The sequence below is a fragment of the Strongylocentrotus purpuratus genome, unplaced genomic scaffold (assembly GCF_000002235.5).
Source record: "Strongylocentrotus purpuratus isolate Spur 01 unplaced genomic scaffold, Spur_5.0 spur5_scaffold_2, whole genome shotgun sequence".
In the NCBI taxonomy this organism is placed as follows: domain Eukaryota; kingdom Metazoa; phylum Echinodermata; class Echinoidea; order Camarodonta; family Strongylocentrotidae; genus Strongylocentrotus; species Strongylocentrotus purpuratus.
This window is the reverse complement of record NW_022145605.1, coordinates 31494288-31510853: the sequence shown is the minus strand read 5'-3', so window position 1 is coordinate 31510853 and position 16566 is coordinate 31494288. Positions and strand designations below refer to the sequence as shown.

General features: G+C 37.0%; 1 protein-coding gene across 1 annotated transcript; it reads left to right on the top strand.

Annotated features, from left to right (window-relative positions):
• The first annotated feature begins 800 nt into the window (after positions 1-800).
• Positions 801-15248, top strand: LOC754307 (solute carrier family 43 member 3). The gene is made up of 10 exons (XM_030992203.1): positions 801-991; positions 2048-2237; positions 5721-5844; positions 7004-7096; positions 7534-7846; positions 8366-8686; positions 9333-9452; positions 10818-11007; positions 11452-11575; positions 13332-15248. Exons 1-10 carry the CDS (start codon positions 811-813, stop codon positions 13428-13430), a joined length of 1755 nt encoding a protein of 584 aa, XP_030848063.1. The 5' UTR covers positions 801-810; the 3' UTR covers positions 13431-15248.
• The last annotated feature ends 1318 nt before the right edge of the window (positions 15249-16566 follow it).

Here is a 16566-nt window from a genome sequence, read left to right as displayed (position 1 = left end):
CAATAAGTCTAGCAGCTGAATTTTGTACTCTCTGCAATTTGTTAATTTGTGTAAACTTGTCCAATAGGAAGTAAGCCTACTGTATAGGAAGTAGTGTATATATCAAAAACATTGACTAATAACACAAATTGCAGTTCTCGTGTGAAACATTTCATTTTATGACAATATGTGAATCACACGATTACCTTTTAAAATATTTTTAATGAGAGTTAGGCAGCATTAAATCATTTTTCTTTTGGTCTTTTTGGTGACCATTCCTAAATTTGGGGCCAATGAAGAGGTCCCTCCCTCTCCCCTAGTTGTGCCCTTTGAATCACCGACCCTGCATTTAAAAGTACATATATAAGCTCTCTATAAATATCGCTCTTTAAATACAAAACTGAATATCTGCTAATGTATAGCTACGGTTTACATACCTACAAAAAGTTGTAGTAAATACGAGGGGCGTAATGATCGACCTAAAAGTGTTTTTTTTTTAATTGTAAAACTTTGAATTCAAGAGCATTTCAGGCTTAAACATCATGAACAGTTAATATTGTGTAGCTTTGACTCATGTGATATTCCCCGTTTCATCTGCCCCTTTCTCATACTTTTTTGGGGAAGGGGGGGGGGGGTTGTCGATCTCCCTTGAGCCCCGACCACGGGATCACCGCCTTGCCAGGCATATAAGCACGTGACTGTGATCACTGTGGCGGTGGGTTTTTTTCAATACGGTATTGGTTGGGCTTGGTTGCCAATAAATAAGACACTCATAATCAATCATTTCAATTGATTTTAGAACCATTGGGACTGTCATCACTGTGATCGACAATGGGATCCCTGAGCATCGTCGTGGTCATCTTCGGGGCCTTAGAAAACCTCATCCATGCCGGCGTCATCTTCGGCTGGCCCTCGCTCGTCTTCGTCCTCAAGGACATTGGTTACTATAGCGACAAGTGCCCCGAAGACCCGACCCCAACAGGTGCAAGCAGGAAGAACGCTACTACCGATGGTAATGATTGTTTGTTTCTCTTTCGATTATTTCAAACAATTTTTGTTTATATGACGTATTCTTTCCTCACGTAGAGCTTGATAAACCATGAATCATAATATTAAAGGAAACTGGGCGAGGTGCGTTGGCTCAGTGGTAGATCAGTGGTCTCCGATAACCTTGAAGTCTCGGGTTCGAAACCAATTCGATGCGATAGTGACCTTTTAATTGGTAAGGCATTATTCCCCGTTACCAATCCCCTCGGAGAGGACTTAAAGCCGTCGGTACCCTGGTTGCTCACTTACAAACATACCCATGCTTTCTTAGCAGTCTTTGTCTAATTTCCTTTTTTCATACATGAGCTGAACGTTCTTATTGCATTACTAGTGGTATGATATAAATATATCACGTTATATCATCTTTAGTTTTACTGTGCTATTGTATACAATGATATGAATTAAAAGAGCTGAATCCATCCAAATAAGAGACTCATTGGGACAAAGGAAAATTCCTCTACTATGATATGATAATTTAATTTCTAACCTTACCACTCGCTACTAGTGCACCTTGGATGATAACCACATCCTACCATTTTCACGACTTCCCCGGAAAGTGAGAAAGCTCACTATAATTTGTCAAACTTTATCAGAACTCAACATTAATGGCATCTTTTAACAATGTTAAATATGAGATGCATGGCCCCACGTGTTATGATTTTTATCAGTGTCTATGATATGGTGTAATATTGAAGCCCTAAAATAATTGCGCTTCAAAATGATCAAGAAGTGCCTCAAAAAAGTAAAAAATCTGTGAGTGACCGGTTTTACCATACTCATTTTCCCCTATAGACTGTAGTGTTATGAAAACCGTTAGGAAAAAGCAAAAATTTGATTTCGATTTCCAATCTTAAGTATATTGATAATCAGACAGGCGATCGGCTTGTAAAAGTCATGGGGTTCCTGACTGACCTAAAGGTTTATAATTACCATTGCAGCGTGAGCTAAATCCAGGATTATTTCAGAATCTGAGACAAAGATACCGAATCCCTAATAACGGTTAAGCCCTTTGATCCTTCAGGTGTTTACAATACTTCGGTGACGATGACCATCTCGACGACGACGACGTCGGACGAAGTATTTTGCGAGGAGCAGGATGCCGCTCTGGTCTTGGTATACACGGTAGCTACGGTCATCCTCCCCCTCAGCTTGCTACCAGCTGGATACCTCCTTCTCATCACTGGTGGCAGAAACTCAAGAATTGTTTTCAGGTATTCCCTTCTTTTTTTTTTAATTGATCTTCATTTCATACATCATAAAAACATCATTAAAAAACATATAAAATGCAAAACATAGCGTACAAGTTAAAGAGAAACATTTACAATACAATACAACAACAACAATAAAAATGTCATATGAATGTGGAGACAGCTAGGAAAGCCAGGCTGTATTGTTGCTGCTACCGAGAGACCACTTGTTATGGTTGATGACAGGCAGGGGTGATATGTTTCACCCTTCCCCGAACTTTGTACACAGATACCCCCTTTTGATAATTTATACATCATAATGTTGACCAGGGGTTCTCGAACATTTTCCTTGACGGTCCGGCTGTGATTTTTAATGAAAGATGAAAGGACCGAAACAATTGGCATGTTTAGTTGACTGAATCAGTTATTTCCATACATATAAGTTTGCTATATTATACATATACGTGTCTTTACAGTTTACATGTATCTTAATTTCAAGAGTTAAGACAGTCAAACTTTTTTTTTCCGGCAACATGGCGTGGAAACACGCAAGTCTTTTTAGATTATGACTATGTTCTATCCTTGTTTTATGTATTCCCCGGACCTGTGAAGTAAGTGGGAAGAACACCTCTCTCGGTTGATAATACACATCATTAACGTTCTTATTTTCTTACATTTTGTTGCTTTTCTGAATATTTTAATGAGTTATATTTGGCATGGATATTCATACATTTGCACGTACACTTCAACCGAACACCATGACGAAACTACAACGGGGGAGAAAAGTCTCATAACTCCAGCACAATATATATAGTAAACAGAGATAATTGAAGATATATAGCTCATCGTTTGACTATGACATTTATTGTTCATTGTCAGTACCGCTTCGCACGAAACAAGGATTCAGGGCGTTAACTTCGTTATTTCGGAGACATTTTGCTTGGAATGTACAGAAATTGCAGTAGAAAACAACGAAAACATGAAGTTCTTATACATTATAGTCGATCAGTTCTTGAATCGGAACACATACCCCCCCCCCACACACACACAAGCACACACCCTAAGGTGGAATAGGGGGGGGGGGGGGTAGCGCACAACTGGTCCGTTCCCCCTGCTGAAACCAAACTGACATACCTCCATTACACCGAAATATAATTTTGTAATTTACTTCTGCTCACTAAAAAGAGCCTGAAAAACCCTAATGAATGTTGTGCCCCCTCTTTAAAGAAGAACCGCGCACCCACCCTACAGTGCGTCCCAGAAAAAACGAAACCGAGAGTTATCAATGTTTTATCATAACTTAATCACAATTATAATTAATAAATGACACATATTTGGAAAGCTTAGACCCTCCTCTTTTATTTGATGCAACTCATATAATGCATATTTCACGCCTGAGTGATTTAAATGAATTTGGAGAGAGGAAACAAAAAAAAATCATTTGGCGGACGGTATTTGAATTTCAAAGAGAAAATCACATTTCTAGAAAGTTGAGTTTCTGCCCTTTCATATGACACCTCAATCAGGAAAAATGAGCTAGGAATAACAAAGTTCTGTTTGTTTAAAGTAGTGCTTGCATTTCCATAATTTTATTAAACGAATTCGTTTTCACTGGCTTCCTGCCGTAGCAACAACGAAATTAACAAAAGACTTAACTCCGTTTCGTTAACAATCAGCTGTAGACGAAAGACTTCATGCATGGAAGATTGTCTACGAAACGGAGTTAAGTCCTTTGTCAATTCTGCTTTTTTCACTCATGCGCGAAATATGCATCATGTGAGTTACATCAAATGAAAGAGGAAGATCTAAGCTTTCCAAATAAGTGTCATTTATTAATTATAAATGTGACTAAGGTATGATAAAACATCGATAGTTCTCGGTTTCGTTTTTTTCTGGGATGCACTGTATACACATTGGCAACGCCCTATGTAGGATAAGAATCTCATGAGAATTGAATTCAAAAGTATGTTTGTTTTTATCATTTTTATTTTCAAACCAAGCACGTCATTCATTTTCCGCAGCGTTGTAGATTTACTTTGTTTCCCGTATTGTCATGATGCATGAGTCTTCCAAACAAGTAAAATAAAAAAAGAAATCTGTTTGTATAGTATGTGCAGACGTAATTTGCTTTTTACTTTTACAAAACCTTATCATGCATGTTTTCCTCAATGCATACGATTCTGGTCTTTGAATCACACTTAATTAAAATTGTTAGACTGCCTGGTACCTCCTCACCGATAACGGTCATTCATATATTCATAATAACAAATAATGAAAAGAGGAAAGCGATTGAATCATCCATATTGGAAAGATTTTGCCCAAGATATCTCTTCTGCTTTATAGAGAAAAGAAGAATGTCGCGGTTTTCGTACTAATCACTGAAAACTGAATTGACAAGAATTGTTATGGCTGCCATCAGGAAGCCTTTAAGGTTGGCGTTTCATTTTGAAAATGTCTATTTCTTCATGTTTTAACTCAGTTGTGGTTTTCATTGATTGATTGATTAACTTATTGATTGAAAGATGAGAAGGGGAAGGATTAAGGATTAGATATAAAAGATGGTAGAGAACAAGAATAAGAAGATGGAGGGGGAGAAGAAGAAGGGGGAAAATAGTATCAAACCATTCTACTACTACTACTCCTAATAGGAGAAGAAGGAAAGGAGGTGAAGAAATGGAAGAAGTTAAAAAAAGGAGGAAGTAGCCGGGGAATGATAACATTTGATCACATCATGTGCTCATTCAGTTGTTTATATTTAAAATATGAATATTCCTCACTTAACAATGATTACAGAAAAAAAATAACGCCGAATCTATTTTATTTGTTTCATCAATTTGTTTGCAAGTAGGGAATATGTAATTAGTTATGATCTACCCGACTGTGTATTATGTGTACTTGTCCATATCTAAGTTTGTTGAAATGATTTTTAATACATGTAAAACTTGCAATGTAATTTAGCTTTCGGGCTACCATTTTGAAGTTGTCTAATAAAAAACCATTCTACTACTACCACTACTAATAGGAGAAGAAGGAAAGGAGGTGAAGAAATGGAAGAAGTTAAAAAAAGGAGGAAGTAGGGAATGATAACATTTGATCACATCATGTGCTCATTCAGTTGTTTTATTGACCTTTAAAGTATACAAATATTGTCTGGATTAATCTTCTTCTTCTTCCATTTGATTACATCCCTCTTTGCAGAGTATTGTCGTACTATACTGGGGTGCGCATATTGACCACTACACTGGGGTTTCCCCCTACTCTTATTATAATAATAATAATAATAATAATAATAATATTTAATTTTTATATAGCGCTTAATACAAATGTCTCTAAGCGCTTTACAAATATACTATTACCCCGGTCATTGGAATAGTGCGGTGCAGTGGGTTCTCGACGTGCAAAGGTAGTGACTCTTCTTTACACGGGGCCTCTATTTTATGTCCTATCCGAGGGACAGACTTATCTAAGAGGTAATTTATCTTTGGTAATTCCCCCCTTTTTTAACAGTGTGATGATGATATGTGGCTACGCGTGTTTAGCTCTGAGTTCGCCTGATATACCAAGTCTACTCTACCCTGCATCAATCTTACTAGGGGCAGCAGGACTCATCATTATACTCGCAAGCTTCGAGGTGAGTAACACCCGCACACGACGGGCGTCAATTAAATGCCTGACGTAGGACTGCGCCAATTAATTGCCTGACCTAGCATTGCGTCAGCGATTAGCGCGGACCTTGACGCGGTCCTATATGCGTGATATCGTACACCAAATGAATGTAGAAATAAATAATACGATCATCGGTTTGCATTAACATGATTAAAGGTATTACAAAGTTTTGGGAAATTTCGAAAAATGGGTGGATAGTGATTCTTTACAATTTTAATATATTTGGATGCCCCTGTGGATTTATTAAAAACACCAGAAATTTTAGCCCCTAAAACACTTCTGCTTTTGAGAAAAATTGAATATAAAGATTTACCGGTGCTCCCGGTAAATTTTGATAAATTTCAAATAGCTCTTACGGCCGTACAATGGTAGCTGCGACCATGAAAATCTCAGAGTATGTAGTTGTGGTATATAATTTCCGAACGAGAATAGCTAATCAGTCAATTTTAGTCAATAAACATTGTTTTATAGCTTAATTAATATCTTGACCTTGAGAGGGAGCTATTCAACATAAAGTGTTTATTATTTACAATTTCATAACTTTAGAGTCGATTTCGACCGCGACAACGATCACTGAATATTGTAGGATCGTATATGCTTCCAATATGTTCATTTGAACCAAATTCATGAACTCATACCAAAACTTTGTATTACCTTTAATGGCGCATGCTCCAGTTGTCTTTACAGGCTTGGTAAGCGCAGATGATAAAATTCTACGCAGCGAATAGACGCATCGTGCAAAGGTTATGAGCAAAACTATATCGAATACATTTTCATGTGTGCATGGCAAATTGGGTTTAGCCGGGGGCGGGGAGTCGTCGGTCTCGTTGACTGCCGTTAAAGGTTTGATTACGACACTTGCTCCTGCGACCATTGCTCCGCTTCAATTGCATAGACTTATCAAATTTTCTTTATTTCACCCATGGATCCAACACTACATGTAAAACATGTATACCTAACAATTGCCATTTGCGAAGTTGCAATTAAACTCATACTTAAATAAACCGTGGCAGTTTCTTTTTTGCATCGGTCACCGCGTAATATCCGAACTAGCCTTTAGATATGAAAAACATTAAGTAGACTTTGTACATAACCGCATTATATAATTATATCTCTCTCTGCAGATTGCCAATCTATTTCCAACTCAAAAGTCAACCGTCATTGGGGTGATGAACGGCTGCTATGATACTTCAACGCTGATCTTCCTTCTAATAAAGGTAAGGTATTTTTCATACCACCGTTTACGACCATCCTTTAAAAAAGGGGGACTTATACATCAGTCCCCCCTCAAAACAGACTCCATACCGACTTTGGGGAGTGTTTCACAAAGACTAAGATCGACTTTAAGTTGGACGTAACTATGACAGGCCATTCTTGATACTGGTTGCTCTCACCATTGGTCTCTTAATTATGATATTTAGTCAATAGTTTTTTCTTCAATAATGAACTAATCAACACATGTAAATTATGTAGATTTGTCACGGTGACCATGATTTGTACGTCCCTTGAGAGACCAATGCCAGTAAATGGTTTACAATAATTTATTGTCATCATTACTGATTTTGTTATTATGATTTTTTATTTTTTTTATTATTGTCATTATTATTACCGAATTATTATTATTACTATTAATATAATTACTATCATATTTTAGATTGCGTATGAGAACGGGATTTCGTTAGAAGTTTCCTCCCTGGTGCTCGCATGTTCCACAGTCTTCTTCGGTGTCAACATATGCCTTCTTCCCCGCTATCATATTCCATGGCCCCTCCCCGACGACTACAGCCTGCATTGCGCCTGCTCTCCAGATCCCGATGTCGAACGAGAAACAACGAGAAACAACGAGAAAGAGATGGTCCTGAGGTCAAGTGAAGGAAATTTTCAGTCGAACTATAAATCGTGCGACGTAGGCACGCAGACAATCGAGTGCGATAATCTGGGGTTCGAAGACGAGGAGGTGTACAAAGGTACGGTGATGAACAATAGAATTGAATACATGTAAAGATGAAGTCATGCTTACTTATATTAATGAACGCTCTAGGAATTTTATTTCAATTGTTTTGATTATTATTTGTATATTGCAGTGACGGAGGATTATCCAAATTGAACAATTTGTTATGAATATATCGACAACTATATACAGATAATTGATGAAGAAGAGAGGTTTCGTCCTTTAAATCGACGAGTTTTAATTTGGTCACGTCACCTTAAGCCAACACGTGGACTTTATATCGGAAATATATATGTATATTGAGGGATGTTATGCTACATGGATATATTAGCATCGGCTTTTATAGTGATATTCTTTTTTCCCCATTTTCTAATGACTTTAATTTTCGAATTTAAATATGGCCTTGTTTTGAAGCCGTGTCTTGAGTTTTAAAGCCATGTCAACAAATCATCAATGACATTCCAACTCCATTAAAAAAAAACATTATTAAATAAACGATTTAACAAACACAAGAGACCATTCCTTTTATTCGCAGTAAAAAAGAGGGTGTCGTTGTCTTTGGCGGAAGGCAGCAGCAAGGATACATCCAAACAAAAGTGGACCAAGGAAAGCACCTTGGGAAACCCCCTGGAGAGTATCAATGAGAAGACCCTGGCTAAACGCCGCGAGAGCGTCCACGAGCACAGTGCTGAGCAGAGGAGGGACGAGTTATACCCGACATTCTTCTCGTGTTTGAAGAGTCCGATGTTTTTCTTCATGTCGTTTTGGGCCATCGTCATCCAACTCCAGCTCCTCTTCGTGTTGGGGATCATGAACCCGTGGCTGACGTGGCTTGCCGATGGCGATCTCGACGAAGGTAGGTTAATCTACGATTTGTCTTACATGGTCTTATACAATGAAGACAATAAAGATGGTGTTGTCGATAATAATAATGATAACGATGTTGATGATGATGATAATGATGATGATGATGATGATGATGATGGCTATTATCATAATCACTAAGTCATAAGATGTTTAGACAGAGAAGGAGAGGTGAACTTTTGATAGCGTTCATTATTTTATTTCAAGACCGACAGTGACCGAATCTGGTTATGCTACATCGCTAATGATCATCACGATGTTGATAATTATTATTTGATGAAGACGAGGAGTAGGCGGAGGGTGTAGCTATAGTGACGAATGTGGAGATGGTAATTATGATGATTGCAATAAATCGTGGCAGTGATGATGATGATGACAATTACACCGAAGATAAAAGCATCGAAAAGATATGCAATCATACTGTAACTTATTCTGCATCAATTTCATTTTATTTCTAAAACTGCTCTAATGGTTCAAGTATTTTTAAACTGTCTATATCGGACGGCCAATGAGCTATGCCTTGACATATCCTACATTTAGAAGATGGATTAAGTTTATCGAGGTAAAAGGCTCTTACAATTATGAATATGGAAATTTATAAATCGATGAAAACCATCTTTTTCCTGATTCTTCTTCAGTGAGTCATTACACCAATGTTCTAGCTCTCATGAGCTTCGTGAGTATGATTGGAGGCCCACTTGGCGGTCTGCTTTTAGACCGAAGAAAACTCACCTTGTGTTCGTCAGAAACAGTCTCAGGTAAACTCTCTTCTCAACTAATTCAGTTTATATTTTGTTGGAGACAATTAATGCAAGTCGTTGTCCTGCGGAAATAGGGACTTTTAGATTTGAGTGGACTGACACGTGTGACGTCCATTCACGGCAGTGCATTAACAGGACGTCAATCGTAGCATAGACCTATTGTCTTCGTGCGAATCTAAAAGTCCCTAATGTCGTGGTTAAGTGGTTCATTCGCCTGACCTTCAATCCAAGGGTCGAGGGTTTGAATCCCAGCCCGATAATTCCATGTTTGCCACTCCACACCCAGGAATTATGGGTATCTGGTCACTGCTGGGGTGGTTTACAAAGATCCTTAAGTCGAACTTAACCTTAAGTTGGATTTTAACATTATGGAGAGCCATTTGTAGCCTTGAAATGATATATATTCAAAAGCAAAAATGCAAGTATTTTAGACTTTTCATAAATTCCTCATTAAGCACATGAAATCTCCTTGATAATAGAAAATATGATTGATTTTAAACAAAATTTTATGCTTTTTATAATGTCTTTTACAAAATATTTCCAAAGATGCTAGCGGCTTTCCATAATGGTTAAGTCCAAATTAGAGATAAGTTCAACTTAGGATCTTTGTGAAGCGCCCCCTGGGGTAAAAGTAATCGCACGACCAGAGCAGTATTAATACTGATGTAGCTACCCAATTATTACTTTTTTAAATGTTTTTAAAGCTAATGAATAAGACAATATTTAACTGTTTTATACCATGCTTGCATTTGAAAAGAAAGTAGATGGAGATATAACACAAGTCCTGTTCGAAAAATATCCCTTATCAGTACAGTGGAACGGGAATGATGATGAAAAGTAGAAAGGGTTAACAAAACAAAAAAAGTACACATTTCTGAAATACATGAAGAAAATTAAGGAACGAAATAATGATGTTTCGGAGGAGCTAATTTACAAAATCTTTTCATTTTCATTTCATTTTTGTAAAACCTTCTCTATTAGCTAATAGCATGTATATATTCATGTACAAATGTGACGCCTCGGCAGCTGTAAAACTTAATTCATGAGCAAGCAATTATTTAAAAAAATTAAATAAACAAAATAAATAAATAAATATATACACAAATATCAAAATAAACAACTTCTATACTAGCATGTAATAGTTTTTTGTTTATAAAGTGAAAGAATAAGCATTGATCCTTTGCCATGTGACCTCAATTTAACCAATCGTGTCGGGCTCGTCATTTTGTTTTGTATGTGAGCTACAATAGGCTATTATCCATTAATAATTGACACGATTTATTACTATCATCAATATTCCCTCACTAGTTCTCGCCATCCTTACAAATTGTTGTATCTATACTCTTTTTCATCTGGTTCTAGAACCTGAGTATGGGCCATACACCGACCTACGAAACAGCTGGTTGGCAGTGACTTGCACTACTCTGATGTCACTAGCCTACACGGCGTGCATGCTGGTTCCGATCCTCCCTCTCCAGTATTTGACCTTTGCACTCTTGACATTGTGCAGGTCAATGTTGTACAGTGTGTCGGCAGGGGTTATTCCACTCACGTGCGTATCTCAGTAAAATGTCATTCCATTTAAGATATAATTCGTACGGTATCGTTGTAATCTATTTCTCGATTTTTAAAATGAAAAAATGCTTGGAATCATAAGAAAATTTGCCTCTATAACAAAGAATTACATAGGATGTTAATGTTTCAATTTAATTATTTTATTTTGAAGTCAGAATTTTGAAGTTAAAAATCAATTGATGATCAAAATAATCAAAAGTTCACTGTCATAATTTTATTTTCCTGCTAGATAGATGTTTTATTGGAGGGCGTCCAATATATTGCAATCGCTTGCTATCACAGAAAGTATTGAAAGGGCTGAGACGATTTGTATGAAATTAAACTCTTCATAATTATTCGCTTTCAGATTGGTAACGAACACTATGATACACATTTTTTAAAGTATGAAATTCTTATATCATGTTTTTCATGTCGATTGCAGGTTTCCGATGAGATATTATGGTATCGTTTATGGTATGACATACTTATTGATCGGTGTCTGTGGCTTTCTTCAGTATCCGCTCTTCATCCTCATCCAAAATGTGCTCTTTGGTGATCCTGCATATGTGAGTATATATATATACCTCTGACAAAGACCAATCACGTACCTATACCTAGACATCACACCCTCGTTTGTACCACTTTAATGTCGACGCGACCGATGCTATAGACCGCCAACGGTCCGAACAAAAATTTGCATTCCCGCAAATGGCCATGAGTGTGTTGGTTGTTGGTCGGTTTCGAGTCGGCCAAGAAAGACAACAGACCGACAACGGTCAGAACAAAATGTTTCATTACTGCGAAAGGCCATGAGTTTGTTGATATTGGTCAGTTTGGAGTCGGTCAAGATCGACACCAGACTTGACAATAGACCGAACAACAACAAAAATCATCAAATTATCAAATGAGGTATAAAGCCGGCAACACCAAGAACAGACTGATATCCATGACAGGTATCCAAAATTGGCCAAGATTTTGTCAAGTATCAGTCAGTTTGATGGTGTGACAGACCCGGCCCCCCCCCCACTCAGTGTTATTTAGGGTACGCATATGCTCGTACCCTCTTTTTGAAAGCACCCCCTATCTGAGGACTGCCAACATTTCCAAACCACCCTTTCGCGGGCTTTTCACAGGCTTTTCCTGCCTTGCAGACCCCCCTAAATCAGGAAAAATGCTCAATGTACCCCCCTAAATTCGGAATATTTTCTCAGGAGTCCAAAGAGATGAGAGAAAAAAAGAAAAACACCCCCTTTTTAAAGAAATCTCAGGGTGGAAAGTCAAATACACCCCTTTTTTTACAATTCTCGGGCCGGACTTTGTCGCACGAAAAAGCCCTTTACCGGACATTTTGGCAACACGCATGCGGTCATTCCGACCTCTGAGTGGGGGGGGGGGGGGGGGGGGCGGGGTGACAGAGGAATCATTTTCTTGATGTGTATTACTCTTGAAAACGTACGTCCTGGATGCATCGTTATACTTAGCGATGTTATGATGAATTGATGATAGTCTCACACATTTATCCAGATACAAAAAGTGTGGTAGCCGAGTCGTACTTATTCTGAATCCAGTCCGACCAGGCCAGCCCTTTTAATATAATTAAGATTAATAACTTATCAATAACTAGCTACCGTTATACCTTCTAAATTACCATCAATTATTTTCCTAACATTTATTTCCTATTTCTTCGTTTTGAATCTTCGGGTTAAAGTTGGAAAATCGTGTAGTGCAGGATGTAGTCGGCGGATATACTTCGAAAATAGAATACAGGCAATTACTCGAAAACAACCCACAATGAATATAGTGCCCTCATTGTTCATTGCGTGGCAGTGTGACAAGAGGAAAATATCCCGAATTCAACCTACTGTACATGTTTGGAAAAAAATAATGCGTAGGATATATTCATTTCACATGTATGTCATTTGGAAGGATATTTGCATGACATATCCTTCATGTATTTTTTTAGAAACTTGAACCAAATTTTAATTTACAATACAAAAAAAATTGTATTGACAGTAGGTTGATTTTGAAAGATTTGTTTTGTTGTTGATTGGGCTAAATGGCATTTCAGTCATAATTAACTATTTATCCATTTTGTACAATCTGCCTTGCTTGAGGGCGGTATATACACTGAGCGTTATTCGCTGTTTTTCAAGAATTTGCATGTACCCTGTTTTTCTACTTTTTTGTCTGACTGATCTAGGCCTACTGACTCCTTAACATGTGTGGTATAACCAGAATAGCTATGTATCAATGTACATTCATCATATCGACAGGCTCCTGGATAACCGGTATTATTTAAGTTTGATTGATTCTTCTTTGCAGGTTTTGATCGGATTCATAGTGGCCAATCTCCTCACCTTCTCCTATCCTGCTTACATCATCTACCACGTCAAGAACAAGGTGGCAACGAATCATGGATGAAACATAGAACCTTATAGAACACGAGAATAGCTTCACGTTCTTATAGAAGTCATAAACGTAACATAACCTTTTTTAAAAGAGTGTAGCAGCTGGGCAAAGAACATTGCAGTCACAGAACTTTACCACGTTGCCTTACACCACCTTATGCTACTCACAAACGTAACAGGGCATGTTTAAAAAGTTTGATCAGAGGTCTGCATCGCCTGAAATATCATTATACAAGATTGCAAAGACTAAGGGCAGTTTCAATTCCTCATTTTTATTCTCTGTAGAAATCATGTAGTACATCAGTCATTCATAAAATTACGTTCGCATGTTCCAACATTATATGTCGCAAAAAGAATGGGGTGGGGGAAATGTTAGGGTCTTTGAGACCGCTTTCATTGACATCACTATCTTTGGGAACAGTTTGTTCTCCGCCTTTAGAGCTATATAGACGTAACATAAAAAGTGCCTTTTTAAAGAGCTCTGCAGAGGTTCGGTAACAGTCGGGTGATACGGCGTTTGTTCCGGCGACAATTGATCCGGTCTTTATCAAGTCAAAGGTATAGAGGCAGGCTTGGGGTAACAGTTAGGTTTCAGGTTAAGTTTAGGTTAGAGGTCATGGTTGGGTTTAGTGTTGGGTCAAAGGTTGAATTCGGTCAGTGTATGAATTACCGTTGAGAAATAGTCACAGGAGCAAGTGGCGTAAAACCGGAACTGTCTTCGATATAAATATGATTATCTACAGAACCTCTTAAATAGTTAGGTCAACTCGGTTCCGATGGGTAATATCATGGACCTAGGTCCGTGGTAATACCCCCCGATTCATGGCTATATATATGGTGACTCACCGTAACCTTTCAACCAAAATGGCCACACTCTGAGCTAAGATGCTTCCGCTTTATACTCTGACAACTCGACTGAAATATATATGATTATCTAGCTAGGTTCATATTTTTCTTAGTTTTATTTCATGAGTTTTATATAATGACATTTATGTTTCTTTTTATTGTGGTTGATATAGAGATTTAAAAAGATGAAGCCAATTTTGTAATACCGGCTATGAAGCTTTATTTCGAGTAAAATGTCACAAAAGTCACTCTCACAAAGTCAAAGTCACAAAGCTGAGTGGGTTATTCAGCCATTCACTATATTCTCTATTATATTGTATTGCTTTATATATCGTGAATCGGAAAATAAATACCATGCCATACTGGTAATTGATATTTCCATAAAGTTAAAGCGTAGTTTATGCTTGCCAAATTTATAACAAAAATATCGAAAACGTGTTGAAAACGCCTTGAAAACTAGTTACCCTTGAAAGAGCCAACAATATACAATTAACACCTAGGTTGTTCATAACCCTTGTAAATTTGATGCTTGTTGTGTTTTGTGTTACTCAAGAATGAAAGGTGAATTAGTTCAATAAGCTATTAATAAATCAGATCCTCGTAAAATATAAAATGGGACAAACACATTTTAACTTACTTAAAAGATTACAAAACTAGGTATAAAAGGGTATGAGTGATTTAGTGTTAACTGTATACACACAGGGCAACGTTGCAGGTATAAAACAAAACTGACTTGATACGGACATTGTCCCAACCTCTCATGAAAAAACCCGGTGAATATTACTCAGCAAATATATATCTTCTGTCATATAATATGGCACATATTATGTGTATCTATTTTTATATATTTATCAATAAATTTGTAAAATGATGACACTGTTATGTATTGGGTTTCTGGTAGCCTTCATTTTATATTGTCTGCAGAACATAAAATTATATTTGAACTATGCTTTTTTATGAGATATTAAAGTTACTGGTTATTGTATATCATTTTGTATTTGTCGTAGCTTTCGGGAGTGTCAAAATTGGGAAAGCTCGAAGATAAGATCGCTAATCACGATCGCATTCCATCATTGGTTATTAGAACTTCCTCTTTTTAACTAAATGATGACAATATTTTATACCTAATGGGTGGAAAAATAGTTCGTCAGCAAATCAAGTGGATAAGTTTACAATGAAGTTGATACGATGCTGAAATTCACTTTGCCGTTTGCCGTTTTACATTGATTTTTCCCACTGATAAGAAGTTCTCATGTTTTAGATGCTGACTGATAGTGATGACATTAATCCATATTCGAAATAGGATCAGGGCTACGTTCATGGCTTTTTCTATACACTAAACATCAGATATGGGAGGGTTCGGGGAGAGAGGTAGGGTGAACAGAAGACCTAAAAATAATATGTAGCAATTGCCAATGTCATATGACGTGATTGTATAGAGAATGATATAATATATACAATTTTGAATCCTCGTGGTCATTATCATGGAAAAGTGTTGAGAATTGATTCAGAGAAGAAGAGGGGAAAGAAGAAGAGGACGGAGAAGACGAATGAGAAGAAGAAGAAGGAGAAGAAAAGGAAGAAGAAGAAGACGAAAAAAAAAACGAGGAAAAAGAGAGAAAGAGAGAGAGAGAGAGAGAGAGAGAGAGGGAGAGAAGAGACAGAAGGAGAAATATATAAATAAGAATAGAGAGAATGTCATTGCATTGAGAAGGTTGATGATATGAGCAAGAAATATCATTTTCATTATACGTTCTGGCCGTTCTCTCTTCCTAATCGGTCTTTCACTAATAGTCTCTCGATCTCCCTATTCTTTCTTATATTCTAAAATCTCTATCTCACGCTAGCGACATTTCTTTTCTTTGCCCCTTATTTCTTATCTATATTTTACCAATTCTCTATCGACCTCTCTATTCTTTTGTATTTCTAAGATCGCTTTCTCACGCTAGCTACATTTCTTAATATCTTTGCCCCTTATTTTTTGTTTTCTTATCCTTACTCTCTTTATTATATGACTCTAAATTATTTCTGACTCCATCAGTGCCATCACCCTTCTTTTCATGTACTAACATTCTAACATTATCAATTACCGATATTCGGATAAAAGAAAAAAAATCTATCAATTCAGTGACATATTTATTTTTCGATCTTTATATCATACATAAGATAAATTATATTTACACTGCATTGTAAATTGATTTATATGATATGTTAACAAACAGAATAGTGATTAGTTACATTGCATTATAAATTGATTGATATGTTTATAAGCAGACTATTGATGAACATCAATGAAGTTTAAT

Coding starts and splice junctions, on each gene's coding strand:
- LOC754307 (XM_030992203.1), top strand. CDS start 811: ATGGGATCCCTGAGCATCGTCGTGGTCATCTTCGGGGCCTTAGAAAAC. Junction 7,847..8,365: donor AGACGAGGAGGTGTACAAAG/GTACGGTGATGA, acceptor TTTTATTCGCAG/TAAAAAAGAGGGTGTCGTTG. Junction 11,008..11,451: donor GCAGGGGTTATTCCACTCAC/GTGCGTATCTCA, acceptor TGTCGATTGCAG/GTTTCCGATGAGATATTATG.